Below are 22,513 nucleotides of genomic sequence, written 5' to 3' on the forward strand. Positions count from 1 at the left end.
GAAATCGTGATTCTTATATTTAAAATAAAATTGTTTCATTTTATAAGCTTTACATTATACATGATACAAGCCAATTTCAAAAATTTAATCGAAAAAAGTACAATTTGGAACGCTTATAATTAGAAATAGTACCTTTTGGAAAACTTATATTTCAAAGCATTTCCGCAAGAGGCGCTACGAACGATGCCAACTAACTAAATTCGAAACTATGCGTCCAAATTTTCCAAATTCAGCATGGGAGTGGGGTCTCCTTTTTTTCGTAATAATACGTTTACAATGTAAGGTTAAAAAATCAGAAATTTTGATTAGAAAATAAAGCTAATTTTCGATTAAACACTTTTTGATTTCAAATTACACTCCTTCAAATCGGGAGTACGCAGTATGTCGGAGAACGCAGCCAGTTCAAAATGTATCTCTTTGGTTAAAAATTCAGCTATTATGTTGAAAAATGGTTGTTTTTTTCGTTGTTGAAAAATGGTTGTTTTTTCGTTGTTGAAAAATGATCTTTTTTAGTTGAAAATAAAATTATTTGGTTGAAAATTAATTTGTTTAGGTTGAGGATTCAACTATTACGCTGAAAGTTCATCGTTTTGGTAGAATTTAATTGTTGTTTGTTTAATTTTTTTTTAATTTTGATTGAAAATTCTACTGCTATTGATTCTTTTGTTTGAAGTTTTAATTACTTTAGTTAAAAATTTAACTATTGTATTAAAAACTATTTTGTAGTAGAGTCGTATTTTTTGATTGATATTCACTGTTTTTCATGTAAAATAAAAATCTTTTTTAGTTAAAGTATCAATTATTACATTTTTTTAATTCAAAAATCAACTTCATGGTTGACAATTTACCAACTTTGTTAAAAAATCCTTGTTTTTTTTTTGAAGATCCGTCATTTTAGTTGAAAATTTAACTATCTTGACAATTTTTACTGCTCATTTTTTTTTAGTTTAAATTTGTACATTTTTTAATTTTAAACAGATTCTGAACCATCACGTAAAATTAATTATTATTTAATTTGTAATACCAGAACTACAGTTTAACTTTAAAAATAATTAAAAAGCTTGTAATTCTTAAATATTAAAGTCTTATTCTAAGTTAAGACATGAACTGAACAAAAAATGACTGAATAGACTTTGCAACTAAAAATTGGTATATTTCTTACCTTGAGTAGGCGAGTTAAAAGCCGATCCAATTTCGGATGAGGTGTCCGTACTGGAAGAACTGTGAGCTGGCGAAGTTTGTATTTGAAGAGGAGTCGCATAATCTAAAGCACACATAACTACTTTCTCCATCCCGCTGTACAAAAATTAATAACAAAAATATCAGTATTTCAGTTCCAAAGTAAATAATTCACTGTTTATTATTTTAAATAAAACATAAATACAATTTATACCTTGATTCTCTTTTTGTACTCGGGATAATTTCTTCATTATCAGTCCCGGAGTTATTACAGTGCTCCACACTAATAGTAGGAATAGAAGTTTCGATTTCACTTTTATTACTAGCAACTTCTTCCTCCAGTTTGAGTTTCTTTTCACTCTTGTCCATCTTTTCCGAAAGATTGGAACTTTTATCGCCATCTGGATGGCTCAATTTGACAAGCTGTTGCAAAGCTTCAAGCACAATTTGCCTATTAGTTTTCAGCATCGTCAGCTTGTGAGAAATCGCAAGTCTGCGATCGGGAACAACTGCCATTAGATTGAATCGTATATCTTGAAGTTGTTCTCCAGTTGCCATTCCTAATCTGTCGGTTATCACTCGCCTAAATTGTTCCGTCCATTCTTCGTTCTCTTTCCATGGACCATGATCCTGTGGATATGGTTTCAACCCATCCAATTCGAACAATCTGCCATTTATGGGGACATAACTGACAAAGTGAAAAGCTTCACCCGTAAATCGGCCGGTCGATACACCCGTGTTTTTATCTTGACGTCTCTTGGCCTGAGGCATTGCGTGAGAATTGTGGGCGCAAGCCAATTCTGGAGTGTTGCCGATTGCCCAGCCCTTATTTTCGGGACACATACCAGATGTGTGCATTTTTAGGCGCGATAGTGTCGTGCCCAAATGGATATTTGGACAATTTAATAGTACCGAAAGTAGAGCGTGAGTTGCACAACTGTTTGGAACGACCTGAAAGAATTTAAAAATGTAACACGGTGGCCGTTTTAATCAAAGAACAAAAATCCCATCATTTCCCGGTTCGCAAACATGTTTCAAGGTCAATTAAATTTAAAAAATTGATCTTTATTGGTAATGGTGGTCTACCATTTTGCCACCTGGTGTCGAAAACTCGAACTAGAAAGAGTAGGTACAATTTTAAAGTTGTACATTAACTTTGGCATAAAAGTGTTTTTAAGATAGTTTTGTGAAGTATAAAACAATGATTGAATAATAAAAACAAATCTTCATAAAAAATAAAATAGTTTTAGATAGAATTTCCATCTTATGCTGTGAAAAAAACACATTTTTGTCAAATAGGTTTAAACAAAACAAAACAACAACAATTTTTTCACTATTTCATGTAAGTTGCAAAGAATTGAAGTTTAAATAAACTTTCATTAATATATATAGCGACCAATTTTATCCAGATTATGCGAAGTATACGAATAATAGACGATTTAGGGTGGCCGTTTTAATCCAAAGAAAAGAAAACACTCAAAGTGGAACTCTTGAATTTCAAACTTTTCAAATTGAAATTTAAAAGTTGTTTATTTCAATAATTTTGTATTCAAATCTGATTCAAATTCTCAATAATTTACACATAAAATAGAAGTTACTAAAACTTTTAAGCCGAACGGTTTTTAATTAAATGCAGTTAATCAGCCAAATAAAAAATTTAATAAATTTTAAAGTTCAAAGATTCAGATTCAGTTCTCAAAATATAGATCCACGTTATCATTTTCTATTTTATAAAGTCTTAATTGAAGAATCAATCAATTAATTTAAAAAAAAATTTAATGATATAATTTAAAGCAATTTTAAGCCAGAAAAATTAAAAATTGAACGATTACATTTTTTTATAAACTGAACACTTCTTAAATTAAAGTTTAAATTATTTATATTTTCAATGGCTAAAAAATCCTTAAATTGCTTCCGAACTTTATTTGAAAATCTTGACACATCTGCATGTTGTTTACATTTTTGTTTTCAATTTTTTTACTATTTTCGAAATTATTTCAGAACTTCTAAACATCCTTTAAAATGAATCAAATTAAAAAATTTTTTTTTTATTTCTGCCGAATTAAACAAATTTCCTTAAAATCTTCCACATTCATTTTTAATAATTTTGTAAATCTTTTTGAATAATCACTCAAATTTATCTTTTCAGAACAAAAATCATTATTAATTTTCATGGGAAATGTTTTTTAGTCCTCTGAAGCCATTCAAAATTCTTAAAAATCTTTTAAACTTTTTGTACGAAATCTGCCAAAATCTATATTTTTATTTAAATTATGCCGTAGCCTATTTAAACCGAAATTTTGTTACTAATCGCCGGATTTTGTCGATACACGCAGACACTTCGTTTAAATTATTTCAAATCATGTCAAACTTTAAATTGAATTTTTTTTAAACTTCTAAACATTTCTTCAACTTCCTTGAATTTAATTATAGAATAATATGTGTAAAATTGTTATTTATAAATCAAAGATCAATAATTTGAATTACAAATTAAATTTTTTTAATAGAACCATTACAATCTGACGTTCAAAATTTAGTTTTCAATGTTAAAGTATAATTACTGATTTTAAATAAACAGTGAGATATTTCTAAATGTTAAGTAATTCTTATGTTTTTAATTTAAAAATTTACATTTGAATGGTTTAAAAATTGAATATTGTAGACTAAAATAATATGTGAAATTTAATAAAAGCTTTTAATTATGAATATATTATTTTAAGATTATTTAAAAATTGAAAACAGTTTATAACGTTTTAATCCGGCGTTTACATTTGTTTAACTAATAAGAGTTTCCAATTGAAATAGTTTACATAATTTTTAACGTTAGAAACTGGAAATTCTAAAATTGCGAACTTATTTCGAATCCTCTGGTAATATTAATTATTATTAGCTTTTTAAATCTTAAAGAACAATTAAATGTTTAAAATCATTATTAAACGGAAATGCGCATTTTGAACTGAATGCTATCATAATAAACATTTGAGTGCACAAATTAAAATGCATCTTTAAAATCGTACCTATTCTTTCTAGTTCAAATTTTCGTCGACAGGTGGCGTATCCCAGTTTAACCATTCCCAATAGCTAAAAAAATGTTCTTTTGAAGTAATAAAAACTAAGCTGCAAATGAAGGCACTCAAAGTGGAACTATTGCATTGTAAACTTTTAAAATTGAAGTTTAAAAGTATTTTAATTAAAAAATGTTATATTTAAAAACAACATAATTTAGACGTGTGAAATGGAAGGTACTAATACTTCTCAACTGAACAATTTTTAATTAAATGCAGTTAGACTGCCAAATTAAACATTTTAAACTTTTATAAATTGTAGAGTTCGAAGATTCAGATTCAGTTCCAAAAATATAAATCCACGTTATCATTCTCAATGCTCTAAAATTGAAGAATCAGTCAATGAATTTAACTCTTCAAAACTTTATCATTTAAAGCAATTTTAAGATAGAAACATTAAAAATTGAACGATTAAATTTTTTTATAAACTGAACACTTCGTAAATTATAAGTTAAATAATGTTTACTTTAAATAGTTTTAAAATCCTTAAAATGCTTCGAAATTTTATTTCAAAAGCTTGAAACATCTACATGTTGTTTTAAATTTTTTCAAATTTTAAATTATTTTTTACATTTTTTCAGAACTTCTAAACATCCTTTAAAATGATTCGAATTTTTCCTAAAATTTTCCCTCAATTGTTTTTCTAAATTCGGCCAAATAAAAAAAAATCCTTAAAATCGTTCACATTCATTTTTGATGATATTGTAAATCTTTCTAAATGTTTCTGAATATTCAATTAAAATTAAATTATAGAAATAATCATTTTCAATTTTCATTGGAAGTTTTTTCTTAAAGCTTTTCGAAATTCTTAAAAAGCATCTAAATTTTTGGTTCGAAATCTGCCAAAAATTTATATTTTATTTTTAATTTTTAATAATAAATGGCTGATTTTAAATAAACAGTCAGATATTTCTACATATTAAGTAATTGTTATGTTTCTTAATTAAAAAAATTCAAATTAAATGGTTTAAAAATTGACTATTTAAGACTGAGATAATATTTGAAATTTAATAGAAGCTTTTAATTATGAGTATATTATTTTAAAATGGAAAATATTTTATAAAGTTTCAATCGAACGCTTACATTTGTTTAACTAATAAGAAATTCTAATTACAACAGTTTAATTTTTAACGTTAGAATCGAAAAATTCTAAAATTGTAAACTGATTCCGAATAAATCTTCAACAAAAAAGTGAGATTTTTAACAAAGTAATTCAACTTTCAACAGAGTAGTGGTATTTTCAACAAGGAAAGATGAACTCTTAATTAAAAAATGTAACAGTCGATATTTCGAACAGAACAGATTGTAATTTGAAAAAAAAAGTTTAATTAAAAAAAAAGATTAATTAAAGATTATTTTTTGACAAAAAAGGTGCGTTTATCATAAAAAAATATTAATTTTTACGAAAAGAAACAAATTTCCAAACTAAAAAAACGAATTTTCAACCAAGAAATATTTTTCAGTCAAGAAAGAACGAAAATTCCAAACCAATTGTTGAATGTTCAAATGAAGAAGAAGCATTGTCTACAAAACAATTCGATTTTTCACGCGAAAATAAGAATTTTCAACCAAAAACTTAATTTTCAATCATATAGTTTAATCACCAACAAAATAGCTGAATCTTCAACCAAAACAGATTTATTGTCGAAAAAAAATGAATTTTTAACAAAAAAGTTCATTTTCAACCATGTACCTGAAACTTTAAGCCAAAGGACGACATTTCTACAAAAGTTTAATTTTTATCCCGAAAATGTGAATTTTCAACAAAAGAATTGAATTTTTAACCAAGAAAGACTTTCAGTCAAGAAATAAATAAAAATTCAACCATATATTTTCAATAAAATATATTTTACTGAGATTATTAAATATGATAAAAGAAAGTTTGATGTGAATAAGCATCAATCGAATACATTTTCTACCACAAACGAAAAAACATATTTCATTTAAAATATTATAATTTGTAAAGCCAATTTAATGACACTCAAAAAATCCTAGACATTCCCTAAGTAACGATACAAGTGAATTTTCAACGAAGGTTAATTTTTTATCAAAAAAGACAACTTTTCAATTAAATATATGAAGTTTCAATTAAAATAACAAATCTTTAACAAAAATGGAATTCTTAACAAAATAGTTTAAAATTCAAGCAAATCAGATACATTTTCCAGGTAAATAGACATACTGTGGATTATAAAAATGAAATTGAATTTTTTTATATAAATTTTTGTAAATATTCATTGTATGGATGCTGGACATCTTTTCAATGTGATTATTATCTTAAAAAATATATTATTTCTGTATATTGTTTATATGTATGCCTCTGCTATGAAAATTAATTTATTTTTTGTGAAATAAAGGTTCTGAGATGCAAAAAGACTATATTACTTGTTGTGCGAAAAATATGTTGTTAACAATGTCCTCATCCTTGACGAAGCTTTCATCCTGTTCGACTACCTTACGACGAGATCGCCGCTCTTCGATCCACCGAAATAAGAATATAAATCCATATACGGGTCCTTCCAATGATTTTTGAAGGTCGTATATTTCTTCAACTTGTACTCCTTTGACACCAAAATCTTCGAGGAGAAGAGTAAAGAGGCCTGCAATTTAAAAGTTTTTCAATGAGTAATTCTATTCTATAAGAAGGTTGATAAAAATCCCAATACCGAAATTTCCTAACTTTTTCCTGCCCAATTTTTCAATTTCTCTGAACGCTATACATTTTTCTTTCAGGCATAAAAAGAACCTTACACCTATGTTAAACATAATTTTAGACGGGGTCATCTATAAATTACTACAAATAGTGTTTGATTCTTCAACCGAAAAGGTGATTTTTAAACAAGAAGATTGATTTACTCAAAAGAAACTAAAAAAAAAAAAATACATGAAAATTCCACTAAAAAAATACATTTGAAGTTTTTTAACTTCAAATGTATTTTTTTTAGTTGAATTTTCATGAATGTTTTTTTTTCAATTTTCTTTTGAGTAAATTAATCTTCTTTCAATTAAATTAATCTTCTTTCTTCTATCAATTTTTGACGAAAGAGATGACTTTTTAACCAAGTATACTAATTTTCTACGAAAAAAGAATAATTTTCATCAAAATGCATGAATTTTCAAACAAATAGTTGAGTTTGCAATTCAAAAAGATAAATTTTGAACCAGAAATGGAATATGTAATTAAATTTTAAGAAAAAATACATTATTTTCAACAAAATACAAGAATTGTCAACAAATTAGTTTAGTTTTCAACGAAAGAGATGAACCTTTAACAGTCACAAAGTTAAATTTGATCCAAAAGTGTAATACTTGATATTTCCACCAAAAAAACGCCTGAAAATATGAATTCTCAATAAAACAGTTCACTTTTATCCCCAAAAAGATGAGTTTTAAACCAAGTAAATGAATTTTCAACTAAAAAAAAAATCAAGAAAAAATGGAAGTTACATTTTCAGTTTAAAAAAATTAATTTAAAAAAAATATTGAAACAAAACAGTTAAATTTTCAACCAAGAAATGAATGTTTTAACGAATAGTTGAATTTGCAACCAAAAAGATTAATTTTACTGCCCAAAAAGACGAGTTTAAGATAAATGAATTTTCATCTAAAAAAGATCACTTTGCAAGGAAAAATGAAATACATTTAAAGTTAAGAAACAATATTTTTTACCCAAAAAACCGAATATTCAACAAAATAAATTTTTAAAAAGTATTTTCACTTTCAACTGTGCAGGTAAATTAAAAAAAACAGATGGTTAAATTTTTTACCAAAACAGTTGAATTTTTGAAACCAAAACAAAAGAACGAAAAAGAGCAGTTAAATTTTCAACTATAACGAATTAATTTTTGAATTTTTTTTTAATTTTTAACAAAATAATAGAGTTTTTAAGTAAACATAATAATTTTGTTCATCACAAGATGAATTTAGTCTCCACCAAAAATGATAGAAATTATACGTTTGTTTGACTTACGTGTTATTAACACATTTTCTATTTCAAATCTTATTTCATTAAGATTCCACGTTCATTTTATGAACAAAATTTATTAGTATATTTATCCCCTAAGTTTATAAAAAAATATAAGTGAGATTTTTTGTGTGGGAGGGGAGGGCAAATAAAATCTTAGGGTAACCCTGTATAAAGACTACTTTATTATTAAAATAAACAAGAAGTATTAAATAAAATTGAAAAATTAAGATACTTGAAAAATAACATTTCCGAATTCAAGTTTCGTCTAATTTTAACAAAGAGAAACATTTAAAAATATGAGAATTTCATAAATTAAACTTTTTAGAATTACGCACCCAAAATTTCAAACATTACAATTTCATATAAAATCAAGTGAAGTTTCGAGTGATTAATTAATATATTTTCCCCTAGGAATTTATTAGATTTCTGGTCAAAATATACGTTAACCATCATTTTTACCATCCAAATTAAATAGTTTAAATTGTAATCCTGGGAAAGTGAATTATTCTTAAAAGTCTTGAAAATAAAAAACAATTTAAGATTGGAAACATTGAAAATTTCAAAATTACAAAGATAATACCTTGAACGTTTAATGATTATAATAAAAGATTGTAATTTTATATAATATCAATATGTGATTAAATACATTTTTTACTAAGAATTCATCATATTTCTGATCAAATATTATATACACCATCATTTTCACCGTTCAAAACTGAAAGACACCTAAATTGTAAACTATATAAACAAAAGTATTTTAAAACGGTTTAAAAATCAAATAGGTTAAAATTGGAAACATTCAAAATTCAACCATTTCAAAGATTATAATTTCATATAATATCAACTGGCACTTGAAGTAATTAAATAGATTTTTATACTAAAAAATGTATTCGGTTTCTGATGAAAATATAAATTAACCATCATTTAGACAGTTACAAAATTGAAAGGATTTTAACTGTTAGCCATAAAAACGAAACGTTACTAAAAAGAGTTAAAGATCAAATATGTTAAAATTGGAACAGTTAAAAATCAGCAATTTCAAATAATATAATTTCATATAATGCATTTAAAGGAATTAAATATATTTTTTAAAGAATTTATCCGATTTCCGATCAAAATATAAATTAATCGTCATTGTCTTCGTTCAAAATAGAAAAATTTTATAATATATAAAAAACCATTACAATTCCTCGAAATTCCTTAAAATCCTTGATAATATTCGTACATCCTTAGAAGTATCATCAAATCCTTTGAAATTTTACAAAATGCTCTCAAATTCGTGGTTATAATTGAGATGTCGGATGCAACAACTCGACAAGCGCTCGAAACCGCGTAGAAGCATTGTCCATCCGGGAAAACCTATCGATAAAAAGTGGTCGAAGCGTAAAATAAAATATACATTCGTATTCAAACTTCTAAAATTTCCAGATCAAAAATCGATGTTTTGTAAAACACAACTCGCGATTATTCGGCCGTTTTTGATAAAAATGCGTTAACTTTGTATAGTGTATTCTCAATATTTAAGCGATGACTATAAATAACACACTTTGTTTAAAACGCGAATATGTTTGTTTTTATTTAAAAGCAAATTGATTTTGAACGAAAAAAAACGTTTTGCCAACATCGACCAGTGGGACGGTCATCGAAAAAATGTTAGTTGAAGAACTTATGGCGAGAAAGTTGTTCACTAGACAGCGTGTTTTGACTTCAACTCGCTGCCATTTCTACCACTTTTGACCAATTCTCTTTCAATTTTCAGAAAAACTTTTTCGAAGTCTAGTGAACAACCTTCTCGCGGCAAGTTATTTCAACTAATATTTTTTCGATAACTGTCCCACTGGCCAATGTTGGCAAAACGTTGTTTTTTTTTTGTTCAGAATCAATTTGCTATTAAATAAAAACAAACATATTCGCATTATAAACAAAGTGCGTTGTTTATAGTCATCGCTTATTTATTGAGAATACACTATACAAATTTCAAGCATTTTTATCAACAAACGGCCGAATAATCGCGAGTTGTGTTTTACAAAGCATCGATTTTTGATCGGGAAATTTTAGAAGCTTTTATTGTTTATCTTTAGTAATCATTATCGAATAAAAAAGTTTCATGAGAATAATTAGTCTGCCACGTTAAGCTAAAGACGAATGTATATTTTATTTTACGTTTCGACCACTTTTTTTTATCGATAGGTTTTCCCAGCTGGACAATACTTCTACGCGGTTTCGAGCGCTTGTCGAGTTGTTGCATCCGTCATCTCAATTTAGAATCGTTTGGAATTCCTTAAAAACCTTTGAAAATTCGGTATCTCTCCTAGACCCTTTAAAATCCCGAAACTTCTTTTCAAATACTTCGAAATCTCTTAAAATTCCTTCTACTCTTATAATCACTTTAAATCTGAATAAGCTCCTTTAGGTGTCTTAAAATCTTGTAAAAATTCTTTGGAAATTTGAGATTCTTTCTGAAAGTGTAATAGACAATTTCTTTACCCTTGTAATCTTTTAAAATCATTTATAATCCGTGAAACATCTCGTTATCATTTAGAATCTTTTGAAATACCCTGAAACTTTTGTAATCCCATAAAATCTTTTAAAATCCTTCGAAATCTCACGAAATCCCTAAAAAGTTTTAGAAATATATATGTATAAAATGTGGTCGAATGGAAAATGAACTTGATTTTTCAAGCAAAATTTCCAGTTTTCTAACAATTATTTTGAAAGTATTAAAAATGAACTTAAATGTTTATGGAAAATGTTATTCATTAGTTTATAAATGATCAAAATTCCTATTTATGTATCGCAGATTTCACAGTCTTTCCCCCACTCCTCTCTTTTTCCACTTAAATATGAACTGAATTAATAGAACCTAATAAGAAAACAACAATTTTTTATTGACAGTCATACTTCTTGGTTGAAAATTCGACTTTTTGGATTGAAAATTCAAATATTATGTTGATCATTCATCTATTGGAATTTAAATGCTTCTCTTTCTGTATAAAATCTAGTTACAAATAAATCTGTTTCGGTAAAAAATAAATTTTGTTGATGAAAATTTAACTGTTTTGAAGAAAATTCGTATTTTTTGTTCGAAAATTGAAAAATTTGATAGAAAATGTAACATTTCGGTGGAATTTTTGGGTATTTTGTTGAAAATTTGTCTTTTGGAGTAGAAATTCAATTTTTTGCAAACAAAGATGGAACTAAATCTATTTTAGTTGAGAATCTAAGTATTAATTAATCCTTTTTGTTGATATTTCAACCATTTTAACTTTTTTTTTTAAACGAAGCTTGCAACAACTGAACTATTTGGTTGAAATTGTAAGTACTTTCATGAGTTAATTTTTTGGCTAAAGATTTAGGATTTTATTTTTGTTTCTTAAAAATTAATTATTTCCACTGAATATTTAACTATATTGTTGAAAATGGATATTCTCGGTTGGAACATTCAACTGTTCTGTTACAAGCTCCGTCTTTTTACCTTGAAAATTAAACAATGTTCTCAACTAATTGACACAAAATTAAATTGTTTCTGTAGAAAATTCGCTTTTGAAAATTAAAAAGTAATTCTCTTCAATGAAAATTTAAAGACTCTATTCTTTGTTAAAAACTGATTTTTTAGTTTAAAAATCCAACTATTAAGTCAAAAACTTGAAAGCGATAAAAATATAAACAAACAAAATAAAATTTGGACTAGCATCACATCCATTGTTCTGTTTAGTTGAAAATTTTTTAAAAACTCGTCTATTTTGGTAGAATCTTCTTGGTTAAAAATTTAACTTTTTTCATAATAATTTCTGTATTTTGCTTAAAATTAGTCTTTTTTGGTAGAAATTAATATTCCGTGTCGAAAATTCATATTCTTGGTTGAATTTTTTTGTAATATTCAACGTTTTGGTAGAAAGCTCAATTTTTTGGTTGAAAATGCAAATGTTTGGTTAAAATTGAATCTGTTTTAGTTGACGATTTAACTAGTTCGCTGAAAATTGTTCCTTTTCCGTACAATTAAAAATATTTTTAATAAAAATAAAAATATTTTTTTGGTGAAAATATCAACTATTACATTTTCTGTTGAAAATTCACTTTCATACCCCTTGAAACTTTGAACACTTTGCTTAAATTTAGTCGAATTAAAAAAAATTCGTAATTCAGACACGGCCCCTAATCAGGCACTGAGATAATTTTCCAGTATGTTCTGATTTCATCAGATGGCGGATATATTATTTTAGCTAATTAGCGAAGAAGTTCTAGAATAGTTTTCAAGGAAAAGTAAAGAAATAGTGGCATTAGCCTGTGTTTACTTTAATAATTTTTGTGTAAAATGAAATCTTCGAATGTTCAGGTTAGTTGATGTTACCGCTCAAAATTTTCATTTCACGCACAAATTACTCAATTAAATCCTCTTTCTCCTCTGTATACACACTTATAATAAAAAAATGACCATCGCTTAGTATCTGAAAAACATTTCCTTTTCGTATTCACTGGTATTTACTCAGTGAAATGTGGTGATTAATTTAGGGGTTAGAGCTTGAGTCCAATAGCCGCAAGAAATAAAGTTAATTCAACTCAGGAAGAAATTAAGAAAAACACTTTTATAAACAATAAGGAATCAGAAGATTCAAAATGATAAAGAAATTAAAATCCATTCAACATTCTACGCAGTCGATTTCAGATATTTGAAACGAAATCTGTTGCGCTTCAAAATCAACTAATCAACTAATCAACTTAATTTCAATTTTAATTATGTTGCACATTGGGTTAAAAAGCATCAAATATAAATATTAATAAAAAGTAATAATAGTATACAATTCTCATGATAACCATAAATCAATATGCGAACAAGTCCCAAAAAGTGGCACAACTGTCACGATGAAAAACATCAGTTTTTACCTGGGTCACTTTCGAGTTCCAGCCATCCTTCTGTCAAGCGATTTATGTCAACAGGCATTTTAAAATCATTAACAATCTCATAAAATCACCGAACGAGTTACAACGACTGTTTATACATCACTTTGTAAGGATTAAAAAAATTTTCTGTCGATACCATTGTTAAGCAGGCGCCATATTAAACGAAAACAGTGGTAACGTGACCAAACACAGCTGTTTACTGAAGGTGGATTCACAGCAAAATGAATGGCATCATGCCCAGTCGGTATTACAGGTTGGTAAAGTTCCATGAAACTTTGGCCAAATAAAAAGTTTTATGATACTTTGGAAACATTTCAAACGTTTTCAAACTTTAAAATATAAAATCGGGAAAATATAAAATATTTTAAAATGCTATTCGGTATTAAATTTACACATTAAATTATGTATTTATATAAATTGAAAAAACTGCACAGTGAAAAATCAACTTTCTTTTTTGAAAAGTCATCTGCTTCGTAGAAAATTCTTTTTGGGTTGCAAATGTATAATAACTAATTACTTTTGACTAAAATTTCAGCTACTTTCTTGAAAATTTCTTTTCTTTGGTTGAAGATTCACATTCTTTAGTCAAAACTAATATCCTTAGTAGCAAATTCTTCTATTTAGTTGGAAATTTAACCACTTGACTAAAAGTTAAACTACTTTCTGAAAAATTCTTTTTTTGTTGTTGAAACAGTCAAGGTTATCCACAAAAAAGAAGAATTTCCAACAAAATAGTTGAATCTTTAAACAAAAACCGATTAAATTTTTACTAAAAAAGATGAAATTAGGAATTTTCACTTTTATCAACAGCTAACTTCATGTCATAGATTACTGAGGGGAAAACAAGCGACCAAATGCATAAGATTCAGTTCATTTTTGCCCTATTTTCCTGATATCTTCGTAAAAGCTAATTTTTTGTATATAAGTGTATTTGAAAAATAATTTTTATACTTTAATTACTATTTAATGAAATGATAAAATGATAATAATGATCATTAATTACAAAGATATTACAGAAATAAAGTTTGTTCCATGCATCTGATCCATTGTTTTCCCCCAGGCTTTAAACAAAGTGAAGTCAGCTGATGGATGAAATGAAGATACCTAATTTAAAACTAAAATGGCGAATTTTCAACAAAATCAATCAATTTGAAGTGAAGTAGTTAAATCCTCAACAAAGCAGATTAATTTTCAAATCTGTAGATTTAAATCATTTTAAATTATTAACAATTTCAAACAGTGACTCACGTATAGCTATAATCCTGATGAATTCGTAAAATTAACTGATTTATCATTAAAAAGAGGTTTTTCAGTCAAGAAAGAAAAAAAAACGTTTAAATCTTCAAGCCTTAAATTTTAAGAAAAAAATAATTTGTCCCAAAATTACGTTTTCAAACAAAGAGATAAATTTTCAAAGAAAAAAATTAATTTCTAAGAAAGTAGTTCAACTTTTATCCAAGTAATTCAATTTTGTATCAAAACGATTAACTTTCTACCAAAAAGACTGAATTGTAAGAAAATTGTTACATATTCAAACAAAGAAATGAATTTTCAGCTGGAATAGCTGAATTTTTGGACATAAAGAAATACGTTTTTAACCAAAAAAGAATACTTTGTAATAAATTAGTTAGATTTTTACCATGGAAATGAATTTTCAATCAAGATGATGAATCGTAACAAACAGAAAAATTAATTTTCAAAGTTACGTTTTCAAAAAAACAGAGTTACATTTTCAATCAAAGAGATGAATTTTCGACTCAAATTATGAATCTTCAACAAAAACATAATTTTTAAGAAAGCAGTTCAACGTTTAGCCAAACACTTGAAATTGTTAACCAAAAAGATGAATTTTTTACCAAAAAAGTAATTTTTTAACAAAATAGTTACATTTTCATACAAATAAATATTCAAGTTTCAAGATAAATTTTAAACTGGAATAAATTCATTTTCAGGCAAACAAATACATTTTTAAAAAAAAAAAATAATAGTTTGTGTAAAAATAATTACATTTTCAACCACAGGTGAATTTTCAATTTAAATTATCAATCTTGTTAAAAAATAAATTTTTAAGAATATCGTTAAACTTTAAGCCAAGTGCTTGAATTTTTAACCAAAAAGATAAAGATGAATTTTCAACGAAGAAAATTAATTTTCAACAAAATAGTCACATTTTGCAACAAACAGATGAATTTTAAACTGTTATTATAAGTTTTTAACTGGAACAGTTAAATTTTCGGTAAGAAGAAATTTTAAACCAAGAAAATAATACTCTGTAACAAAATAGTTACATTTTCAATCAAAGAGATGATTTTTCAACCAATATTATGAATCATCAAATAAAAAAACTAATTCAACAAACAAGTTAAATTGAAAAAAATTAATTGCACATTTTTTCTTTTTATAATAATCCAGAATTAAATTGATAAATTTAATACCAAATAGCGTTTCTATTAATATTTAAATTTTCCCGCTGTAATATTTGAAACTTTGGAAACTGAAAGATTTCGAAGGTTTCATGAAACTTTACAAACGTATCCCTTGTCGGTAAGATCAATTCCTTAAGGTATTCCAAGATTTTTTTAAGACACAAGTCGAGAAAATTCCCTATTTACCGCGTCTTGACAGCCACATATCGTTACATCATCCATCTAATATTTTTAATCTGATATATAAACAAATATTTCAGATTTCAGAACAATAAATAATACGAGGGATTTGATTTTACCGACGGCTGTAAAAAATGCAATTCGTGAAGCAGTGTATCTGAATCAGTGAACGAGCGTGTGGTAAGTGGGTCGAACGCTGATCAAAAATTAAGTAGCGAGCAATTCTTTTTATGTCGTTGAAGGATCGTGATGGTGAGATAGAAATAATAGGATTAATGTCATTATTAAAACACGACAAACGTGTGAAACTAAAAGAGTTCGCGATATTAAACGTCAGTTCTGCAGTGGCCTAACCTATAACTTGTGACTCCAAAAACTGATGAGTGCTTTAAAGTTTTGGGAGCGATAGTGTCAAGTTTTGTGGAAAAAGTCCATCGTTCAAGTCAGGAATGTTTTTCTGCAATCTGCCAACTTTTATCTGCTTGTTTGTCCTCTAAGTTATGACTCCAATTATCAAAGAAGATTAGATTTTCAAAATAGAGTGACTCCTGGGCAAAGAGTTCAGCCAGTTCAGCATTCAAAGGTTTGCCATTTATTATTTCATAGATTTTACCTATCCACGCTTTCTCATCTGGAAAAGTGAACTCTAGCTTTGTTTAAAAACAATTGCCAAAAAATATTTGTGGCAAAGTGTTTGTAAAACCGTTTCGATTTGAGATCTGCCCTTGAATAAAATTTTGAAAATAGAATTAGACATTCAAACGCTCGTTGAATACGAATGAAATTATATTTGGTGTTATTCTATTGTTGACAGTTGGGATTTCCTGTGCGAGAAATTAGAAGCATTTGAAAATTTAAAAAAAAGAATCATTGTCTTCACTATTTATATTAAAATGTTACAATATTATTGTTTCATGTGAAAAAGGTCACTTTAACTAACTAATTGACTCTAATTTTATTTATTAACATTCTTCACTACTTTAAAAGGAATTTTTTACAATTTATCGAGCAATTGTCAAAAAAAAAAATTCTGAGTGTTAACGAACAAATTTACCCTGGTGAATTGTCCTTGAAATTAATTTTAATAATACAATAGTCATGCCTGCTGTGTGATAATTTTTGAATAAGAATGGGTGCTCAACGTTTTTCTATCGACGATAAGTGGATTATTCTGTGTGAGAAGTGACAAATAGAAGGTGTTAGAAATATAAAGAAAAGATAAGCCATTTGGTTTTTAAACTAGCACGAGAAAAACGTTCAAACATATTAGAAAAAAATTTTATTCTATAGATATCACAACATTTTTAAAACTGTATATAAATTGAAACCAGTTTTAAAAAAGGAGGATGAATTTATTTTTATTATTTTTCTTAAAATAAAAGTTTATAATTTATAAGTTTTACATTTATTATTGAATACTTTTGTAAGTTAACTAGTAGTAAATGCTAAACAAATTTTGAAAAAGGGCTATATTTCGAACGAAATAGAAAGAAATGAGACTTATATTATTTTGAAATAAAAGCGTTCAAAATTAAACAGTTGGAAATTGAAAGTATAAAATTTGAAAATTTTTAAATCAAAAGTTCTCAAAATTGAAAAATTTCAGAGTAAATTTGTTTAGAATTGATGTGCTTGAAGCTCTGAACGTTCAAATAAACTAAATTGTTTACTGGTGACTTTGTAAACTATAAAAAGTGCTCAAATGTTTTTTAACTTACATTGGGAATAATATATTATTAAACAAAAAAAAACGTATACTTTAAATTGTAGTTGGAACAATATTTATAGATAACGTAGAATTGAGAAAAAATATTTCGTTCATTTAAACGTTCAGAACTTTAAGCACATCAATTTTAATAATTTTACTCGGAAATTTCTTCATATTGAAAGCTTCTTATTTAAAATTTTACTAACTAAAATACTTTCAATTTCGAATTATTTTATTTCAAACATTAGAAATAGAAACAGTAATTAACAATTTAATATTAAATGCTTTTGAAATTTTTAAAAAATATATTGAACGTTTTTTAATTGAAAACGTTCAAAACAAAATAATTGTAGATTAGGTAAATTTTAAAAAACGGGCTATTTTTCGAATTGAGTGAAAATAAATTAGACTTATCATTTTGAAATAAAAGCGTTAAAAAGTAAATAATTGAAAAATTTCAGAGAACAATTTTGAAAATTGATGTGCTTCAAGTTCTGAACATTCAAATGAACGAAACTTTTTACTGATGAATTTACAAACTATAAAAAGTGCTAAAATGTTTGTTCATTTATATTGGAAATAATATATTAATAAAACATTTAAACGTTCAGAACTGCAGGTACATTAAAAATTGATCAATTTCATTCAACATTAAAAAATAAAAATTGTATACTTTTTAATTAAAGCGTTCAAAGTGTAATAGTTCAAGACTTAAATCTTTTGAATTTAAATAATTTTCAAGTTAAAACTTCATAAATTCTAGAATTTTAAATTGTTATTGTATTAAAAAATATAATTTAGCATTAAAATTTATTAAATTTGTTTTCTAAAATATAAATATAAATTTACTGTCATTTTTACCATTCAAAATGAAAAAATTTCAATTATAAACCTTCAAAATTGAACTATTTTAAGAGAAAGTTCAAAATGTCATTTTAAATTAGAAACATTGAAAATGAAAAAATGTCTATCACGGAAAGTTGAAAATTGAACGAATCTGCACTTAGTTTAAAACTAAAAAATTTATTATTTATAATTACTGATAATAGTCATTTCAAAACTTTTTTATACTCAAAACCGTTAAAAATTTAAATCCCTTCAAAATTAAGTAATTAAAACTTGTGAAATGGAAGAATGCAACATTCAGCGTCTAATATGAAAATTCAGAACTGTAAAATTGGAACCATTAAAAATTAAAGAAATTATTCAATGATTAAGGTATTTTATTTATTTTTTATATATTTCTATTCACTATCACTTTTTAATTTCAAGCCTTTTAATTTTAAACAATTTAAAACTATTATTTATTCTAGAAATTCCATCTAAAAATTGGACACTTCGAAGATACCACATTATAAATTAGAAATAAAAAAAAGAAATACAAAACAAGATCGCTAAATTAGAGTCCAAATTAATCCAATTTTCGAAAGTTGATTTTATAATTTTGCATATTTTGGTACATTACAAAAAATCAACGTTCAATGCAGTTCTAAAAACTTCTTATTTTCAAGGCTTGAATTTGACAAATTATTATTTTGTTGTATTTACTTTAAAGGCATTTAATTCGAAATCGTTTAATTAGAATTAGTTTAAATTGAAAATTGTGCAACTAGCATGTCTTTCAATTTAATATTCTAAGATATCAAAGAAATAAAAAACAAAAAGTTATACGTTTAAAATTGAAACCCAACCATTTAGAATATTTAAATCTACAATTATTAAATTTCAAACTTAATTAAATTGAAACCAAAGAATTTAAAATATTCGAATCTAAAATTATTTAATGAAAAACTGATTATCAAGGCTTTCAATATTAAATGAAAGATATAATAGTGAATATGTCCTGGCATTTTTTATATTTGAATTTGAAACTACAACATTGTCAAATTTGAAATTGAAAACCTCCAGAATTAAGAAATTTCAAAACAAATACTTTCGAATTTAAGCTTTTGATTTTTTTTTTCATCAAAAAACTTTCGTTTTAAATCCTCAGAAATTAAACCGTTTTAGAATTGTGCATTCAAAACTATCGTTTTAAAGTGAAATTATAGATATTTTAAAGAATATTAATATTATTAATTGTAAATAGTAGATCATGTAGTATCATGCGACATTCAAAGTAACTGGGTATATATTTTTACTAGACACATTTTTAATATTGTGAACCTTTAAAGTTTAATTACTCTAAAAACCTTGAAAGTAATATGATTTCTAATTGCAAACTTTCAAAATTAATGAATTCGAACTTAAAGGGTCACAAATTAAACAGTTACAAACATTATTTTAAAATTGAAGCATTCTCAAATTAGGATATCCATAATTTTAATTTAAGATTTAATAATTATTGGAACTTTCATTTGATAATTCAATTTTAATTACAATAATATTAGCAAAAATGGTAGAATCGCCGCTAATTATAGCTATTAAAATATTTTCTGAAATTATAAACGTTCCCGTTTTAAGGCAAATTGAATACAGTCTTTACTTATATCAAGTTCTTTACGCCATTTGTTGCAGTAAAAACGCGTGAATATTGATCTCTGAGGTGCAGTATTGTCCACCTTTACTATCACATTTTTTATTATAGGGTACGGCTTTTGATAAGCACACACTTTTCTTATCAATGTAAATAAATGTTATAGATATTATCAATTGCGCGAATGCGAGTAGGTGCAATTTTTCAAATTTATTTCCCTAAATTGATCATCAAATACTCAAAAGGAGTACTTATTTCCAAGTACATACTTTTCTATAAAGCTTTTTTATTTTTTTATTTGAAAGGTAAATTTGAGACATAATGAGGATTAATTTCTAATTTACAGAACTTGGAAACTTGGAAATTTCCATATTGTAATTAAAACGATATGACAAGTAATGGAACATCATCTGGCTTAAGCGCGAAAAATATAGAAGAAGGAAACTCCATTAGAATTAATACAAAAATGAAGAGAACAAGGAAACCTAAATGCAAGCTCAATTCAAATGACTGCCTTAATCTAAAAGATATTTTACTGTCATTTAATGGACCAATTAGCCAGGAACAAGCTTGGGCTTTATGCTACCAAGCTACCAAATCATTTCTTAATCTTTCGCAGAATCAATTCTGCGAACTCTCAGATCTCAGCCACATTTTGTTGCATAAGGATGGACACGTTTGCATGGACTTCGAAAAAGGTGAGAAGTTAACGAAAGAAATTCTTCATTTCATCTGTTTCAGGCCTCACACTCACTTGAGAAATTCAAAATAGTCTTGATAGAAGCATAACATTTTAAAAGTAGTAGGGAGATAGTAAAATTCAATTTTTTAAATATTACATTAAGTCCATCTGCCATTAACGAAAGTCGGTACATAAACAAGTTCAGTTGGTATAATTCAGCATAATAGCTACTACATTCGCTTTTCCAGTAGGTTGTGCCGTTCTGGTGCAGTTTTACACTTCGACGAGATACAAAAATTAAAAATACATATCTTTTCCCCAAGCAAACAAATTATTCACATTATCAACATGTAGAATTCTTTTAAATTCTGTAAAATTCTCTTGAATTCTATAGAATTATCTTGAATTTTGTAGTATTCTCTTGAGTTCCGTAGAATTCTAATCAAATCTGTAAAGCTATCTTGAATTATGTAGTAGGGTAAGTGTGGGTATTACTGCTGACAACAAATCGAGACGACTTTTGAAGATAAAAAACAAGTATTTGAATGAGGCATTCGTTAAGCATTACTTCGTGAAACAATATTTGACATTTAATTAATATAATTCAGTCGTTAAACCCTGAAAAGAAAGTAGATTTACGTGAAAAATTCGAATCTAAAAAAAATGTTCAATGTGGGTATTACTATGGGTTTGCATGATTTACTGCGCGCAAACTACTGCGGTGATCCTGGAAAACCGCAGTAATTCATTCATCAAGGCAATGCCTTGATGTGTGCCAAATACTGCTTTGGTAATTTTTTGAATTGCTTCAAAGCATTATATACATTCAGAACATTTTAAATCATTATTTATATTTGAAACCGCAGTAAATAGAGCAACACTTATACCCTATTGTCTGAAATTGAGTAGAATTATCTTAAATTCTATCAAATTCTTTAGAATGTAGTGTTCTACAGATTTGAATAGAACTCTGCTGAATTCGAGAGAACTCAAGTTAATTATACAGAATTGAAGAGACTTCTACTGAATTCAAGAAAATTCTTTATCATTCATAAGAATACTAAATAATTCAAGAGAATGCTACATAATTCAAAATAGTTGTACTGATTTGAACTGAATTCTGCTGAAATCAGGTGAATTGTACTTAATTTAAGGGTAACAGCCTAAAAAAAGCGTTTTCTAACCATTGTTTTTGGGGGGAAGGAAAGGTGATAGAGAAATAATACGTGGGGTGGTTATAGAGCATATATTTATGTATATTAAAAAAAAAATTAATATGAGAATATTATAAACGGCAATACTGCAGCAATTCTCCCGAGGCATGTTGAATATGAGGCACTCTGCAGCACATAGTATAACTGGTACCAAATTTGAATTCGGAAAAAAGAAAAAAATATTTATTTAATCTACATGAGTGTACCTAGTGAACCACGCAGGGGATTTTAGAACTATTGATTTTTATGTGAATGGCGAGTGTTTGAATAAAGTTGTACAATTTTTACTAAAACAATCTGCCCGCAACGCGGGCACAATCTGATCGCGCGCTGCGCACGCTGCTAGCAAGTTTCAGCGCGCCCAGGGCGCGCGACGGTTGAATCTCGCGGTTCGCGCTCGATAATGGGTTACCTCGCGCTTCACGCTCGGACATAATTACACCTCGCGCTTCGCGCTCGGATATTTATTCTTTGCAGAAATTACACTTTTTGCCTCTCATTTAAGAACGTCCAAAGCCTCTTTTAAGACAATAAAAAATTGATCGTTTGAAAATTCAACAGTGCCGTTACCCCTTAAGTGAGTTGCACATAATTCGAGAGAACTCTATATAATTCAAAAGAGTTCTGTTGAATTCAAGAGAGTTCTACGAAATTAAAAATAATTCTACTGAATTTAAGAGATTGCCACAGAATTCAAGGTAATTCTACAGAATT

General features: G+C 26.8%; 2 protein-coding genes across 4 annotated transcripts in view; one reads left to right on the forward strand and one right to left on the reverse strand.

Moving 5' to 3' along the window:
- LOC117175659 (ubiquitin carboxyl-terminal hydrolase calypso) overlaps positions 1 to 13,292 on the reverse strand; it is a 33,314-nt gene extending 20,022 nt beyond the window's left edge. Inside the window, exons 1-4 of the mRNA XM_033365381.1 lie at positions 13,096 to 13,292; positions 6,630 to 6,844; positions 1,394 to 2,130; positions 1,163 to 1,296 (exon numbers count right to left, since the gene is read on the reverse strand). Of these exons, the coding sequence (XP_033221272.1) occupies positions 1,163 to 1,296; positions 1,394 to 2,130; positions 6,630 to 6,844; positions 13,096 to 13,153 (1,144 nt within the window). The 5' untranslated portion in view covers positions 13,154 to 13,292. The remainder of the gene's footprint in view (positions 1 to 1,162; positions 1,297 to 1,393; positions 2,131 to 6,629; positions 6,845 to 13,095) is intronic.
- A 2,428-nt stretch (positions 13,293 to 15,720) lies between these two features.
- Positions 15,721 to 22,513, forward strand: part of LOC117174357 (protein spire) — a 30,852-nt gene continuing 24,059 nt past the window's right edge. The window contains exons 1-2 of one of the 3 annotated variants that reach the window (XM_033363417.1): positions 15,721 to 16,302; positions 20,250 to 20,601. In XM_033363417.1, coding sequence (XP_033219308.1) covers positions 20,292 to 20,601 — 310 coding nt within the window. In that variant the 5' untranslated portion in view covers positions 15,721 to 16,302; positions 20,250 to 20,291. The remainder of the gene's footprint in view (positions 16,303 to 20,249; positions 20,602 to 22,513) is intronic. The other 2 variants (XM_033363415.1, XM_033363416.1) reach the window with 2 other exon arrangements.

Source organism: Belonocnema kinseyi, chromosome 6 (assembly GCF_010883055.1).
Source record: "Belonocnema kinseyi isolate 2016_QV_RU_SX_M_011 chromosome 6, B_treatae_v1, whole genome shotgun sequence".
NCBI lineage: Eukaryota > Metazoa > Arthropoda > Insecta > Hymenoptera > Cynipidae > Belonocnema > Belonocnema kinseyi.